A 15,552-nucleotide genomic window follows, 5' to 3' on the forward strand; every position below is an offset into this window, starting at 1 on the left:
CAGAAACAGGCTGATCGTTTTCTTCTGTGAATTAGCTGGTGGTTTCAAACCATCAAACTTTAGGTTAGCTTACCACAGGCAGATAAGATAGTAAAAATTACTCAACCAAATGAACATATTTAACGTGTAGTCACAGACCTGGTCTGAGCTTCCCAATTGTCTCTGGGTATTCTGACTCTATCCAGACAGATCGTTTTCTATATAGATGTTAAGGAGTGTGTTTGCAATAGTTATTTTTTCTCCTTCTTCAGGCCAAAAGCCTGTGGTGTTTCTGCAGCATGGCCTGCTCACATCGGCCACAAACTGGATTTCAAATCTCCCTAACAACAGTCTTGCTTTCATTCTGGCGGATGCTGGTTTTGATGTGTGGCTTGGAAACAGCAGAGGAAATACCTATGCCAGGAGAAATATGTACTATTCACCAGACTCAGTGGAATTCTGGGCTTTCAGGTAATGAAGAGAAAGAATCAAAAATGGGCAGTCATAAATGTATATTGGGTTATAAGAATTCACAGGTATTTTCCATTTTCTAATCTAACCCTACACTAACAAAATATATCAGAAGGTACTAAAGAGGAAACAGATTTTTTTTCAAAACTATTTATTCAATTTTTTAACAAAATAACCTTATCACTTTCAAAGTACTCTCCATTACTCTTAATACATGTATAGAATCTGTGATTTCACACTTGGATACATTTTTCAAACTCATCTGGATGGCAGACAGCACCTCCCTCATTTTTCGTTCACCTCTTCTATGTCATCAAATCTCTGCCATTTCATGGCCCTCTTCATTCATGGAAACAAAAAGAAGTCACAAGGAGTGAGGTCAGGGGAGTAAGAGAGAGAGGCATACTGTTCTTTGCCAAAAGCTGGCACCCTGAGATGAATGCGTGAGCAGGTGCATTGTCATGGTGGCAAACCAATTCCCTGTCTGACTCAAATCCAGCCTTTTTAGTTGCACACTGCAATCTTTCAGAATCTCGAAATAGATAGCTTGAATAGCAGTCTGATCTGGTAGAATGAACTCCAAATGCACTACAGATCAAGGTTTACATCCATTCAGGAAGTTGACAGATGTTCAGAACAAGGTTTGTCATCAATCAACATTTTACCATTTTTGAAATGAGAAAACCACTTACACAAATGAGTTTTTTCCCCATAGCACTGTCTTTGTAAGCTGTGTTCAACATCACAACAGTTTCTGCAGCATTTTTCCTGAGCAGGAAACAAAATTTCACAGCTGCACACTGTTCTTTTAAATTGGACACCACAAAATATGAGGTTCTGGCAAAACTGCTTTTAGGAAAAAAAATTCACTGTGAGCAGAAAGAACCCTCCCAGGCGATGCCACTAGGTTCACTAGCTCAGATGGATTTGCTCAATGCTTGACTAGTGGGAAAAATGTGTACTGTAAAAGCGCCGATCCACCCTGCAGAATTCTAGGGCTCTTTTGGGTACCACTCATATTCCCAGAAGGACTTCCGTCTTCTTTTAATAACTACTCGCATTCTTCCATATACTTCATCCCAAGGGTAGATTTACCTTCACTTTCCTTGCTCAGTACTCGCTCTAAAGGAACTGCTGACCAGGGTTTTCCAAATGCAATGAACAAAACGGCAGAAGCAAGAGACTTCTCTGTCCACTTCAGATCCTCAAAGGATCACCTGCACACATTCCAGATGACATTAACACTCAATGGAGGGTGGGCGGATCAGAAACCTGGATCACCCTCAAGGGCAGGGGGAGATGAACTTTGGACACCAGACAGAGAGTTCAAATAAAAAAGGTTTTCTTTCACTGCCCTTCTTCCTTATTACTGGAAACTCCTGGAGTTGAAAGATAGGGGAGTGTTATTCTGTTGATGCTGAAGCACAAGAATGCTCCTTTTGTCTAGGCATTGAAAGGAAGCCATTGTGTCCAGGTGTGATGAGGAAGAGAGGAAGCCCAAGTAGGTGAGACTGGAGGGTCAGATCAGGCAGGGGTGAGATGGCCTCCTGAGAACCTTGGAGCTCACTGAGAGCCAACGAACAGCACAGGGACATTAGGTATCCAGTTTTCTTTTTCAAAGATCATTCTGGATTATTTGTGACAACTGAAACAGAAAGGGGAAGGATCCCTAAATGCCTCTGGGACAGAGTCTGCTGTTGGTGAGGTCAAATGTTATTGAGAGCGACCTTATGTATAACAGAATGAGACACTGCCTAGTGCTGCGCTGTCCTCAGAACGATTTCATTGCTGCAGCCCCTGTATGAATCCATCTTGTGGAGGGTTTCTCTCTATTCTCCTTGCCCTTCTACTTTGCCCAGCATGATGTCCTTTGCCAGGGACTGGTATCTCTGATAGCATGTCCAAAGTATATGAGACTAAGTGATACCATTCTCACTTCTAAGACGCAGAGCATGTAAATGGTTCTTAAATCTGATATGCTGTTTCTGGGATAGAAATAATCCCTGCCATACAGATACTAACTTTTATAATGTTAATTGCATTTCTCATGCCAGGCTTCAGAAAGGACAGGATTGTGATAGGAAACTACGCAGAGGGCACCTCAGGCTCATGGATGTTCTATAAGTGGAAATATTTAGAGACTCTAACTGCTACTTGTCCAAGGGAACTCTACTACAAATATGTTTGATTTGTTAGAGACTATAGAAAGGACATTCATTCAGTTTTTATTTTGCCCTTTTTTGAAATTGTAGTTTTGATGAAATGGCTAAATATGACCTGCCAGCCACAATCGAATTCATTGTAAAGAAAACTGGACAAGAGAGTCTACATTATATTGGCCATTCCCAGGGGACCACCATTGGTATGTGAAGGCAATCTAAGCCTGGTAGTTTAGTTCACTGCGGTAGGTGTGCTGGATACCAAGCTAAGTATTTTCATTAAAAGAGATCACTACACAACTCAGCAATCTAAGGAGAAAGCAAAGGGGGAAGGAGTGTAAATAATATGTGAAAAATGATGCAGGTAGTAAATATGTCATCCATAATAGTTCATTATAAGTAATCGGGTGGGATGATCCTAGGCAATTAGATTATATAAAACTTAACTTAATAAAATGTTTATCACAACCCAGTATACTGATACACTACTGTTTGGGAAACAAGTTACTTATTGGCTGAGATATAGGTGTCTGTTGTTTATTAAAAAACTAAAATAGCATCATATCTATCGAGTCAAGTCCAACTCCTAGTGGTGCTCTGGGGCAGAGTAGAAACTCCTGTGAGTTTCCCAGGCTGTAAATCTTTAAAGAGCAGAAAGCCTTTTCTCTCTCTCCTGGAGGAGTTAGGGGTTTCAATGAGCTGTCCTTGCCGTGAACCCAGTAGGCCACTAGGGTGTTTCAATTCTCTTGGCTATTCAACTGTCAAACATTGACTGTGTTCCCAGTGTCTTGGTAAATTTGTCACCTCATTTATGGTTACTTACTAAGCAACCTAGTGAAACAACATGAGCGTCATATTTAGATTAGTAACTTGAGGCTATCAGAATTTAGTGTTGCCAGAATCACTAAGCTGATCGATGACAGAGCCAATTGTCAAAATCAATTTGGTCCGAGTTCAAGCTTGTGTTTTTAACCTTTTTAGTTATATGCTCTTCTCATGTTAAGTGGTAATTTTAAAATGGTATTTAAATTTATTAAAACCTTTAAAAGTATTAATAATAACTGTGTTATTAGGTGATAACCCTAATTATAGCTGACTGATAAAGGCAGATGAAAGAGTTTTGTCTATATATTTTTAAAGTTCTAGTTTCTTATCTCATATAAATTCTTCAAGAATAAAACAGATAGGCTAACATATGATTGCTTCACATATGGATTCCTGGCAGTGAAGTGGTTATGCATTGCACTGCTAACAAGAACCATGAAGTCAACAGTTTGAAAACACCAGTTGCCCCCTGGGAGAAAGGCAGGTCATTCTACTCCCTTAAAGAGTTATAGTCTTGGAAAGTCACAGGGGAAGTTCTTCCCTACCCTATAGGGGCGCTATGAGTCAGCATCTATTCAAGGGCAGTAATTTGTATAAGCAGAGGTGCCAATTATCCAGAGTTTCTCAAATGCCACCTTAGTAAATCCAATATAATACCATACTTACAGAATCAACAAGAACCAGCAATACAAACACACTTTATAAAATAGTTCCTTGGTCTCTTTCAGGTTTTATTGCCTTTTCCACTAATCCCAAACTGGCCAAAAGAATCAAAACCTTTTATGCATTAGCTCCAGCGGCCACATTGAAGTACATCAAAAGCCTTTTAAAAGAGGTTTCACTTATTCCTGACATCCTCTTCAAGGTGCGTGATTCCCTTTCATTGACTTGAATTTAAGATATCAAATCACTATGGATTTCAAAGCAATAAGAACAGAAGAAGAAGAAATTAGTAAATAATTATTTGCTGCTATCCAAGATTGCACACATGGTATTATTTATTAGCAAGCTTTCATTCACAATATGGCCTCTGAGATCCCGACAATTGTCATTGTTCTTGATTAGCATTGATGACGTAGTAAAGGCTGGGAGGATTTTATAGATCTTTCTTTTTTGGGGTGTTCATTTAATAGATGTTTTGATTTATTAAGCACCCTATTCAGAAACATCAAGGCTGAGATGCCACTCCTGGAGTGCAGAAGGAGAAATCAAAAGATGTGAAGACTCTAACCTCAGCCATGGGAACTGGGAAGAAAGTGAATGGTTTTACTCCATTACACTTATCATCCCCCCGGGCTTCAACACATTGTGTGTTGTGCTGCTTCACTCCATCCAGTAGTAAATTAAACTACACAATTCACAGTAATAGCTGCCCATTTCACTGCTTTATTCAGGGAATGGAGTGAGAGAAAGCATTTGAAATTTATAAGGCACTGTGAAATTTTTAAGACCTAAGGAACTAGCATTCAAGTTGTGGAGAGATAAAATTATTTTAAATGGAGTCTTTTCTGCAGTTTGATTACTGTAAACCTCAAATGATGCTTTTATCTTTCAGATTATTTTTGGTAACAAAATATTCTATCCACACAATTTTTTTGATGATTTTCTTGCTACTGAAGTGTGCTCCCGCCAGACATTAAATGAAGTTTGCAGTAATGCCTTATTTATCATGTGTGGATTCGACAGTCAGAACTTGAACATGGTTTGTATTCATTGCAGTTTCTATACTGAATGACTGAGCAATATCTTTGAGTTCTTTACCTGTCGTCAATTATATATAGTATTTCCTGAGGAATAACCAGAATGATGTCCATGCTAGGCAGGTAAACCCCAAAGAAATCACAAATCATTGCTTTCAATTGTATCACTTCCAACTCTCTCCCATTTCCCCAAATATGCCTTTCAATAAACAACATATAAAACATTAATCCTCAAAGCAATGCCTCCAAGAGGTCTATGCAACAGTTTTACCGTATGTAATATATCTTTTGATTTATTGACTGCTGCTTCCATAGGCATTGATTGTGGATTTAAGTAATGTGACATTGTTGACAATCTCAACATCGCTATGGAGAAACAATATGTGTGTCTAAGTGCATGTTTATTTGCTCCCTAGAGCCGCTTGGATGTTTACCTATCACATAATCCAGCAGGAACTTCTGTTCAAAATTTACTCCACTGGTCCCAGGTATCAGTTCATAATATTGCTCAAATTGTTTTTTAAGCCTTGTGTTAGGCCAAGTTGACTAGAGAAACAAATTTATGTATGAGAAAGAGCTCTATATCATATCAAGGGTTTATCATAGGTCAAGAAAGCTTCCTGGCCCAGAGCAACTCTATTCCATAAGTCTGATACTAGTCCACAAGTCCCCCTTCAGACTCAAGCAGCCAGAGGCAATGATGGAAAATGCAGGAAGATCATAAGATCACAGGCTGGTGGGTACAGAGTCATTTGGATCCAAGGTCGGAGGAAACATGGCAGTGTACCAGCAGCTCCTGCGTTCAGGGACAGAGTTCCAGCAAGCAGGAAGGCACAGAAGCAGAGAGTAAGGGAAATTCTCACTTTCCCCCACTTATGAAAGGACACCCCCCCAAGGAGGCATCATTAGGCTGTGATCTGACTGACAGGTTGGATTCCACCCCTGCACTTTCATACATCTTCAAGTTGACAGAAAAGCATCCATTTAACTACCATAGGCCTGAACCCTTGGACTTTCAAATACTCCTCAGAGGAAGTTATCCTAGCAAGTGAATACCTACTGAACAATCAATCCATGAGAATGAAAGTATTAGAAAAACAGAAGCTCCAAGTAACAAAATAGAGGAAATGAATGATTTTTACACAGAAAAAAATATTTCAAGCACAGCTGCATGTTAAAGTTGCATGAATCCCTGGGTTTGGGTGAGCAATAAACTTTGTTTTTGAAATGCAAGTATTTTCTAACAATTGTTTAAGTTGAGGTTATACCTACTGGAAATGATTGGGCTTTATTTTTGTCCTGGTGAAAAGAGTTCAATTTCCTTGTGCTTCTGTGAATTTCCTTTTTGCCAATCTTCTTGTTTTTCCATCACTCTACTAATTAATTTAGGCTGTTCGTTCTGGGGAATTCCAAGCTTTTGACTGGGGAAGCTCTGTTCAGAACAAGATGCACTATAATCAGGTAGGCATCTATTTTTTTTCAGGGAAGCATATTAAAGTTGAAATTATTTACTTTTGAGCGACAACATTTAAAAAATATTTAAGAAGAAATTAGGATACTTTTGAGTGTCTTTTCCATTGGAATAGGCTCAGAAATAATAAAGTAGATAATTGTTTTCTTCAATTTTCTTCACGACATCAAACCTAACCCCAGATTGCCAGTCTCCCATATAACAGTGCTCTCCTGCTTCACCAACTGTGTTCAAACGTTGCTCTCAAAAAAATCACACACACACACACACACACACACACACACACACACGCAAACACGAGATCCTTCACAGAACTTATGCCTTCCTCCTCACACACACTCATAAAACAAAATTGTGATGTGTCTCATTCCCTCAGAGTTCTGTTCTCTATCCTAAATTATAATAGATTCACTGTTCTAACCATTCATGAGATAGAGATGGCATCCCTCTCTTCTTAACAATGTCTTGTATCTTGTGTTGAACAGAATGAGTGATGTCAATGAAAGACTTTCCAGGTAGATAGAAGATGCACTTGGAGGTCGAGGCTGGCCTTATTATCAGCAGACAAGGGCAGTGCCATCATACTATTGGCAGTGATGCTGCGTTGCTTCAGTGAATCCAGGCTTTAGCCAACCTCTCTGCTTGTTACTGTACCCAGAACCCAGGCTTTAGAGTTCATCCTGTCTGGGATCAGTGAAAGTTCATGCAATTATTTCTTCCATCTCTTTACCCAACCTCAGAAGAGAGTAATTGAATAATCTAATAGAATATTATGTATTAGCCTTAACTCAGTGTAAACTGGTAGATTTCCACTGGGTAACTATAAACAAGAAAGTATCCTAAAATGTTGGGGAAGCCCTCTTCTTCCCATTCTACTCTCACTCTTTCATTTAAGTAGTAGCTAATGAACTGTACTAATTTCATTTCTGACGAATGTTTGCTAGGAGTTTATATATACTCGCAATAATATTCTAGGTATAAATAAGATGCCCTCCTTTTGATTTATACCTTCAGTGTATTTATAGAGGTGTTCAGTAGAGTAGTATAAAATACTATTTTCCCCCTCAAGAACATATTTCTCCTGCCCTTCAAACCATTGCCTCCTCAAATTTCCAAAACACAGGCTTGCTTCAAATCCATCCTTTTGCCAGGTCCTGTTACCAGTCACCAGATGGTTTCACCTTAGAGGACAAAATCGACACTGGAAGCCCAATCCCTCTATCGGCCCTTCATCTAACCAATGCAGGGACAGGCCATCTTGGTCTTCCAGTAACTGAGGCAGCAACACTCATTTTAGAGTGCAGTGTTAGCATCTAAGAGACCCTTGGAACAGCCTCAGTAAAAGAAAGTAAGATTATTGGTGTGCATATTCTGACACAAAGACACTATAGAATGGAGTAGATCTGCTCTTTAGGATTTTCAAGACTATAAATCCTTACAGGAGCACACAGTTTCAGCTTTTCCTGTAGCTGGTGAGTTTGAACCAACAACCTTGTGGTTAGCAGTTGTACCATTAACCCACTGTGCCATGAAAGCCCCTGCAATTATAATAGCACATTTTAAAATACTACAAAACTACATAGAATGGGAGATTTTGTTATGGAGTTTGGCTATTACATAGATTAGAACAAAAAAGTATTATGTTGGATTAGTAATTTTGAGTATGTTCTAACAAAACTAAAGCATCTCCATGAGGCAGTTGGAAAATTAGAACTGGTTTCTTGTTACCTTTTCCTACTCTATAAATAGCCTTTAAATCTATACATGGATGCCTATTTTCTGAAAACAGGAAATGTCACTAATAATTTGGACCAAGGTTTAATAAAACCAGATGACTCCATTTGTAAGCAAATAGAAACAAAATAAGTGGTCCCAGATAATTCATTACAATTAGATCACAAATTCACCTTCTTCAAGTGGGGTAGAAAACCCAGGTTTGCAATGAGTGAGAATTTTTGCCTAAGACCTTATTATCTAAAGCATGCTCACCGACCAGAAACATCAGCAGCATTTAGCATATTGAGACTCGAAGAAAGGTTGGCCACGTCTGAAAACTCTATCTTCCTCTTTCTGTTTTTCTTTTTTTTTAGCCCACCCCTCCCTTCTACGATGTGACCGCCATGAGAGTGCCGATTGCCCTGTGGAGCGGGGGAAATGACTTGCTGGCTGACCCCCAAGATGTAGACCTTTTGCTTCCCAAACTTTCGAATGTCATTTACTTCAAGAAGATTGCTCTGTACAACCACTTGGACTTCATCTGGGCAGTGACCGCCCCTCAGGAAATTTACAACGAGATTGTTTCTATGATAGCAGGGGATTCAAAGTAGATCTGGATTTTAAAAATCCTCTATTTCCTTTCTTTTTTCACAAGATCTTGTTTTTCTCACCATAATTTTCTGTCATATTAGAGATGAAATACCCTTTCTGTAAGTTTGACTTCTGAAATATATTGACATCAAAAAGAGTCCTGTTTTCTATTTTTAATTTTTAAATATATGATTTTTTTTCCTTTGGAAATTCCTCTAGAAACACCTGAGGTAATACCTTCCTGGGCAGGTAAACCTCATACCTCCTTCCTGCTTTCCTCTTGTTTCTTAACTCAGTGTGGGTGTTGAGCTTTGCATACTGAGGGCTGGCCAAATATCAGACTTGGGGCTGGTCCTCCCTGAAGTGCTTCTTATTAACATGTAATCTGAGTCTTTCTAGGGACAATATGGCCACTACTAACTGCTTCACATGTTTTAGCCTAAGACAATGCACAGTAGGATCCAATAGATCCCTTTTACTGTTTGGTGCCCAATCCCAAGATCAAACTCACTGCCACTGAGTTGATGCTGACTTATAGAAACCCTTGAACAACCCCTTTCGGGGTCAAAATACACTTTCATAGGGGTTGCCCAATTCATAACAGAAGAAAAATCACGATTAGGAAGTAGCAATGAAAATAATTTTATGGCTGGGGGATCACCACAAGATGACAACTGTATTAAAGGGTCGCAGTATTAGGAAGGTTGAGAACCACTACTCTAGGACAAGGTAGAACTGTCCCTGTGAGTTTCTAAGACTGAAACTCTTTAAGAGAGTAGAAAGTTCTTTCTCCAGAGGAGAAGCTGGTAGTTTTGAACTGATGACCATGCAGTTAGCAACCCAACCAATAATCACTCAGCCCCAGAATATTAAAATCAAGGGGAGGCTTGGGAGGAACAGGCAACCGGTGTAAAGGAAATTGGGAGGTGACAGGGGAATCCTACATGTTGGAGCCTAGAAAGCGTTGTCTGAGGATCTGACATGGAAGTGTGACTACTCATATACTATAGCAGGGAAAGTGGTCCTCTTCAACCATGTGCAGTTTCAGGACAGAATCACATGGAGCGGTCAGAGAGGAAGCAGACACCTAGCCCGGCAGCAACTCACCGATTCAACCCTGGCAATCAATGGGGTGATAGATGTAGCAGCCAGACCACACTCCCACCCTGCCCTACATTTCTGGTATTGTTCCGTTCTCAAAACAGGTCAGGACTCTAAAATTGTTGTCATCATCCTATCAAACACTCGGTCTAGAAATATTTAAAATGGTCAATTTCAGTCAAAATGTGTAACTGCCAGCAATTGGTGGTAAAAAATGGTTCCCTCAAACTTATAGAACTTTAGAAAGCATAGGCTCCCCAGGAGGTTTTATTAATCCTCACCATATTGCAAAGTCATGTTTTATGTCGCTCTGCTTTTTGGATCCTGTCATGATCATGTAATGGCAGGGCTCAGTGCAGTCAATATAAGTGTGATTGAGAGTCTGGTTCCCAGCATTAGCATAAAGAGGAGTGAGTGTTCACACAAGTTACACATGGGGTCGCCAGAATTGCTGCCCTTTCCGTGCCACAGGGGAGGCATGATCCCTGTGACATTGGTCATGAGCACATGCGCCTTCCACCTTGGAGAACGACACTACCTCTGTCTTCCAAGGCAGCTAGTTGTTCAAACATTCTTGTAAAAATAGCATGGCACAAAAATTCTCCAGAAAATGCCGCAATACTATGGAGAAGCCTCCAAAATCAACATTTAGAGTTCCTCTGATTCACCCGCAGAGCTTGACCAAAGACAACAGTGAGAAGTGATCCTGATTGCACAGACTGGGCAGAGTCTAAGAATCTGTTGCTGTTGTTTTCTCAACTTTTAAATTCCACTGTTTTATAAATTAATTCTGTAAGAAGCCATACAGGGACATGTAGCCAATAACATTATGAGAAAAACATTTACTGTTTTTGAAATGGTAATTTTACATTCGCACTCTATTTTTTAAAAGGCATTCTCTGTACATATTTATCCGGAAGCCCCAGTGGCTCTCTCTGAGTTGGAATCCACTTGACATCAATGAAATTGTGTTTGGGTTTATGAGCCTGAATTGACTGACAGCTAACTCTGACTCATTCCCATCAAATCAACACCAATTCATATGGACCCTTTTGGATCGGGTAGAACTACGCCTGTTACATCCAAGACTGTAACTGTGATTGGGAGTAGAAAGCCCTGTCTTTCTCCACAGAGCAGCTATTGGGTTAAAACTGCTGACCTTGGCCATCATTGCTCACCACATAACCACTGTACACCAAGGCTCCTACTTTACTGGCACCCTTGTTTTGTTTTTCAATGAACTTACCCAGATGGGTCACTAGAGGGTAGTACTTGTGTTTGTCCTTATTCCAGTGCATCTGCTCCATTTAAATAACACATGGTATTTGCACTCATTTATCTTAGCAAGTTAACCCCTTAAATCAGTGTATACTCTAAACTATGGGAGGAAAACTGTGATAAAATGTATTTGTAAAACAATAGGAGTTAGGTCTTGGAGAACCCCAAAGTCAAAATTTAAATACAATAAGCATCCTAATGGGTTAGGCATGGCTAGCACTAATTCCCACACACACACAAAACCAAGTTGTACTCGACCAGTTTGACAAAGTAAGAATACTAAAAATAAACTACATGTGTGAAGTCTCATGACAAGCTGTGGAACTATGATTTGGATTCATGTCTGGTTGACTCACCAAAGCAAGCTTTGATGCAGTATTTCACACAAACAAGTCAATTCTCAATATAAATAGATCTTTCACCTGGGCGCATGCCACAGTACATTCAACCTTTTTTTTTTTTTTTTTACCACTCTTACTTTTAGTTTTACACAGCCTATCTTATTGTTCAGATTGAATTTTATCATTACTTGCCCCCCTCCCCACCTCACCCGCCCTTCAAAAAATCACTAGTTCTTAATGGCTACACCTGAGATCCGAGGCCATCTTGCTTGGTGAAGCAGAGAGACAGCAAAGCAGAAGAAGGCTCTCCATGAGCTAACTTGGCAGAGGGGCTTAAATAAGGAGCTCAAACATAATGACCGTGAGGACAGCGCAGGACCAGGCAGTGTTTCCTTCTGTGGCAAACAGGTCGCTGAGGAGGAACCAGCGTGACAGCAGCTACCAGCAACGACACACCTGCGCTGAGTGCCCTAGGGCCTCAGTGGTTAAAAAGTGCTGTCCATTATCACGCACCTGCACCGCTGAGGGAGGGGGAAAGAACCTGCTGTGGGCTTCTTTAAAGATGAAAGGCTTCAAACCCTATGGAGCAGTTCTACTCTGTCCTGTACGGGCACTGTGAGTCAGAATTGACTTGATGACAATGAGTTTGTTTTCCTATAACTCACTAATGCACTGCCATCAATCGATTCTGATTCATAGTCACCCTTTAGGACAGAGGAGAACTGCCACTTTTGACCCTCTGAGACTAAATTGTCACAGAACAGACAGCCTCTTTTCCTCCCATGTGCGTGCGCCTACGTGTGTGTGTACAGATATATATGCTCATGGAAAAGGTCAATTTTCCACCACCTCATTGAAAATACCTCCTATATAGAAAAGCTTATAATCCTATTTGGGTGCGGGCTTTCTTTGTTTTTTGAATGAAAAGGGTTTATGTAAAGTGTGTTTTGAGTCAATCTCTTTGAGGTACAAAAGGAATAGATTAATTAAGCACCTGAGGGAGCAGAGATGGGAGCAGCCAGATGTCATGCAACATTAAGATCACCAAGTACCCAAGGCATAGAGCTGAAAAGATAGGACCCTTCAGTGTTAACACCTTGAATTTAGGCTTCTATCTTCCTAAACTGAGAGCATACATTTCTGCTTTTTTTAAACCCCACACTAGAGATATTTCTGTTACAGAAACCCTATATAAATATCAAAAAATCATTGAGATAAAATTCATATAATGTAAATTTAACCATTTTAATGTGTATACTTAAATGACACTACATTCACAGGGTTGTACATTCTCTATCGCTACGTAGTTCTAGAACACTTATATGAGTTAAACAATAGGAATACTGGAGACCATTAAAAAATCACTCTTTATTCCCACTTTTATCCAGCCTCTGAAAACACTGATCTGCTTTCTGTCTTTTTGAGTTTACCTCCTGTGAATACTTCCCATTACTGAAAAAATTCATTCTATCTATTTTCTTTCTTGCTAGCATGCGATATACAGAGGTTCATCCACATTGATATATATTATATCTTGGTGTGTTAGTCTGGGTATATTAGAGAAACAAATACACAGAAACTCAATGTATAAGAAAGAGTTCTTCTTAGTTCAAGGATCGTTTGTTGGCCTTTAGGAGTATTTCCCAGTCCAGTCTGTTGGGTGCCCAGCTATCAAAAGAGATAGTGACTGGAGTCTTAAAGGCTTGAAGATAAACAAGTGGCCATCTAGCTCAGAAGCAACAAAGCCCACATGGAAGAACATACCAGCCTGTGTGATCACGTGGTCCCGAAGGGATCAGGTATCAGACATCAAAGACCAAAAAAATCATATCATTGGCTGCACACCTCCATGATAAGATCGCTGAAGACAAACGGGTGCATAAGCAAATGTGGCGAAGAAAGCTGATGGTGGCCGGCTATCAAAAGAGATAGTGTCTGGGGTCTTAAAAGCTGGAAGGTGAACAAGCGGCCATCTAGCTCAGAAGCAATAAAGCCCACATGGAAGAAGCACACCAGCCGGTGAGATCACGAGGTGCCAAAGGGACCAGATGTAAGGCATCATGCAAAAAAAGAAAAGAATATATATATATATATATATATATATATATATATATATACATACATAGATATATGCCCTATTGAATGAAGGGGAAAGTGCAGAGTGGAGACCCAAGGTCCAAGTGTCAGCCACTGGAGATCCCCTCATAGAGGGGTTTAGGAGAGGAGATGGGTCAGTCAGGGTGCAATGTAGTACCGATGAAGAACACAGCTTTCCCCCAGATCCTGGATGCTACCAACTACCATGGTCCGAATTCCACCTTGCAGGATTGGATAGGGCAGAGGTTGTACACTGGTGCATATGGGGCCTGGAGGCACAGGGAATCCAGGGTGGATGATACCTTCAGGACCAAGGATGTGAGGGGCAATGCTGGGAGAGTGGAGGGTGAGTGGGTTGGAAAGGGAGAACTGATTACAAGAATCCACATGTGACCTCCTCCCTGGGAGATGGACGGCAGAGAAGAGGGGGAAGGAAGACTCCGGATAGGGCAGATATGACAAAATAACAATCTATAAATTATCAAGGGCTCACGAGGAAGGGGGGAGTGGGGAGGGCAGGGCAAAAAATAAGAGGACCTGATGCAAAGGGCTTGGGTGGAGAGCAGATGCTTTGAAAATGATTAGGGCAAAGAATGTACGGATGTGCTTTATACAATTGATGTATGTATGTGTATGGATTGTGATAAGAGTTGTATGAGCCCCTAATAAAGTGTAAAACAAAAAAAAGAGAAAATGATTAGGGCAAGGAATGTACAAATGTGCTTTATACAATTGATGTATGTGTATGTATGAATTTGATAGGAGTTGTATGAGCCCCTAATAAAATGTTAAAAAAAAAAAAGAAAGAGTTTTATATAGAGGTTAAGTGCACATCAGGCAAATATCCCATCCTAGTGCTGCCCAAGCCCAAAAGTCCAACATTAGCTCATACGTCCGACACCAATCCACAAAGTCCTCCTCCATCTCACTAAACACACTCAATGATGTCGACTGCAGGAGGAAAGCCGAGTCAGTGAATGTGTAAGCATTGCAGTGCTGGCAGGGGTTTCCACATAGCTGCTCCAGCACCCAGTGCTTGCATTTGAGTAGGTCCACGTGGCTTCTCCTCAGGGACGTCTTGCAGGAAGTGAGCCTTGCAAGCTGAAGCAGGGAACTGGCTAAGGCAGCTGCACCCTGATCTGACCATCACAAAGCAAGAGACCAAAAACTTGAAAGGCGAGGCTCACCAAGCCATTTATATCTCATCTCTTCAATTAATCCACAAATGTTTATTGGCCACGTTGGCACAATAAACTTTAATATCCTCATATTGATTCGTATTTCATTTCTTTTCCATAGTTGAAAGATAATTGCATTGTAGAAATAAGCCATGGTTTGTTTATATATTTCTCCATTGATTGACTTTTGGATGTCCCCACTTTGGGGAGCTTATAAATTATGATACTGCTACCATTCATGTTCAATATTTTATATGAATGTATTTTTCCAGTATCTTGATTATATTCCTAGGAGGGAATTGCTGGGTCATAAGGTAATTCTACGTATTCCCGTTGGAGGAAAATCATTAAACTGTTTTCCATTCTGGGCATACCATTTCGACTATTGTTAGCAGTGGGTCGGGGACATTCTCTCTAATCCCCTATAACTTTTCCACAACTGCCCTATGAAAACAATACATTTCTTCAAACCTCAACAGCATAGGCCAAGTGATGAACAACTGAGAAGATCTTCAACTTTTTTCTGCTTGTCACAAATTAGGCTCATTTGTCCTATCTGTCTCTTTGTTTCTAGAATTTCAATCTCTCCGATCTCAATCACAAACTATTTTTTCGAGTTGGGTTAGTTATGAATGATTAGTTTTC

The 15,552-nt window shown here is 40.2% G+C and overlaps 1 protein-coding gene across 1 annotated transcript; it reads left to right on the plus strand.

The window, feature by feature from the left end:
- Window positions 1-205: 205 nt before the first annotated feature.
- LOC142428626 (gastric triacylglycerol lipase-like) lies at window positions 206-8,997 on the plus strand. The gene is made up of 7 exons (XM_075533438.1): window positions 206-450; window positions 2,703-2,812; window positions 4,163-4,299; window positions 4,990-5,136; window positions 5,551-5,622; window positions 6,524-6,595; window positions 8,696-8,997. The coding sequence occupies exons 1-7, from the start codon at window positions 206-208 to the stop codon at window positions 8,930-8,932; spliced, it is 1,020 nt and encodes a 339-aa protein (XP_075389553.1). The 3' UTR covers window positions 8,933-8,997.
- Window positions 8,998-15,552: the final 6,555 nt, after the last annotated feature.

This window comes from Tenrec ecaudatus, chromosome 16 (genome assembly GCF_050624435.1).
Source record: "Tenrec ecaudatus isolate mTenEca1 chromosome 16, mTenEca1.hap1, whole genome shotgun sequence".
NCBI classification, from domain to species: Eukaryota; Metazoa; Chordata; class Mammalia; order Afrosoricida; family Tenrecidae; genus Tenrec; species Tenrec ecaudatus.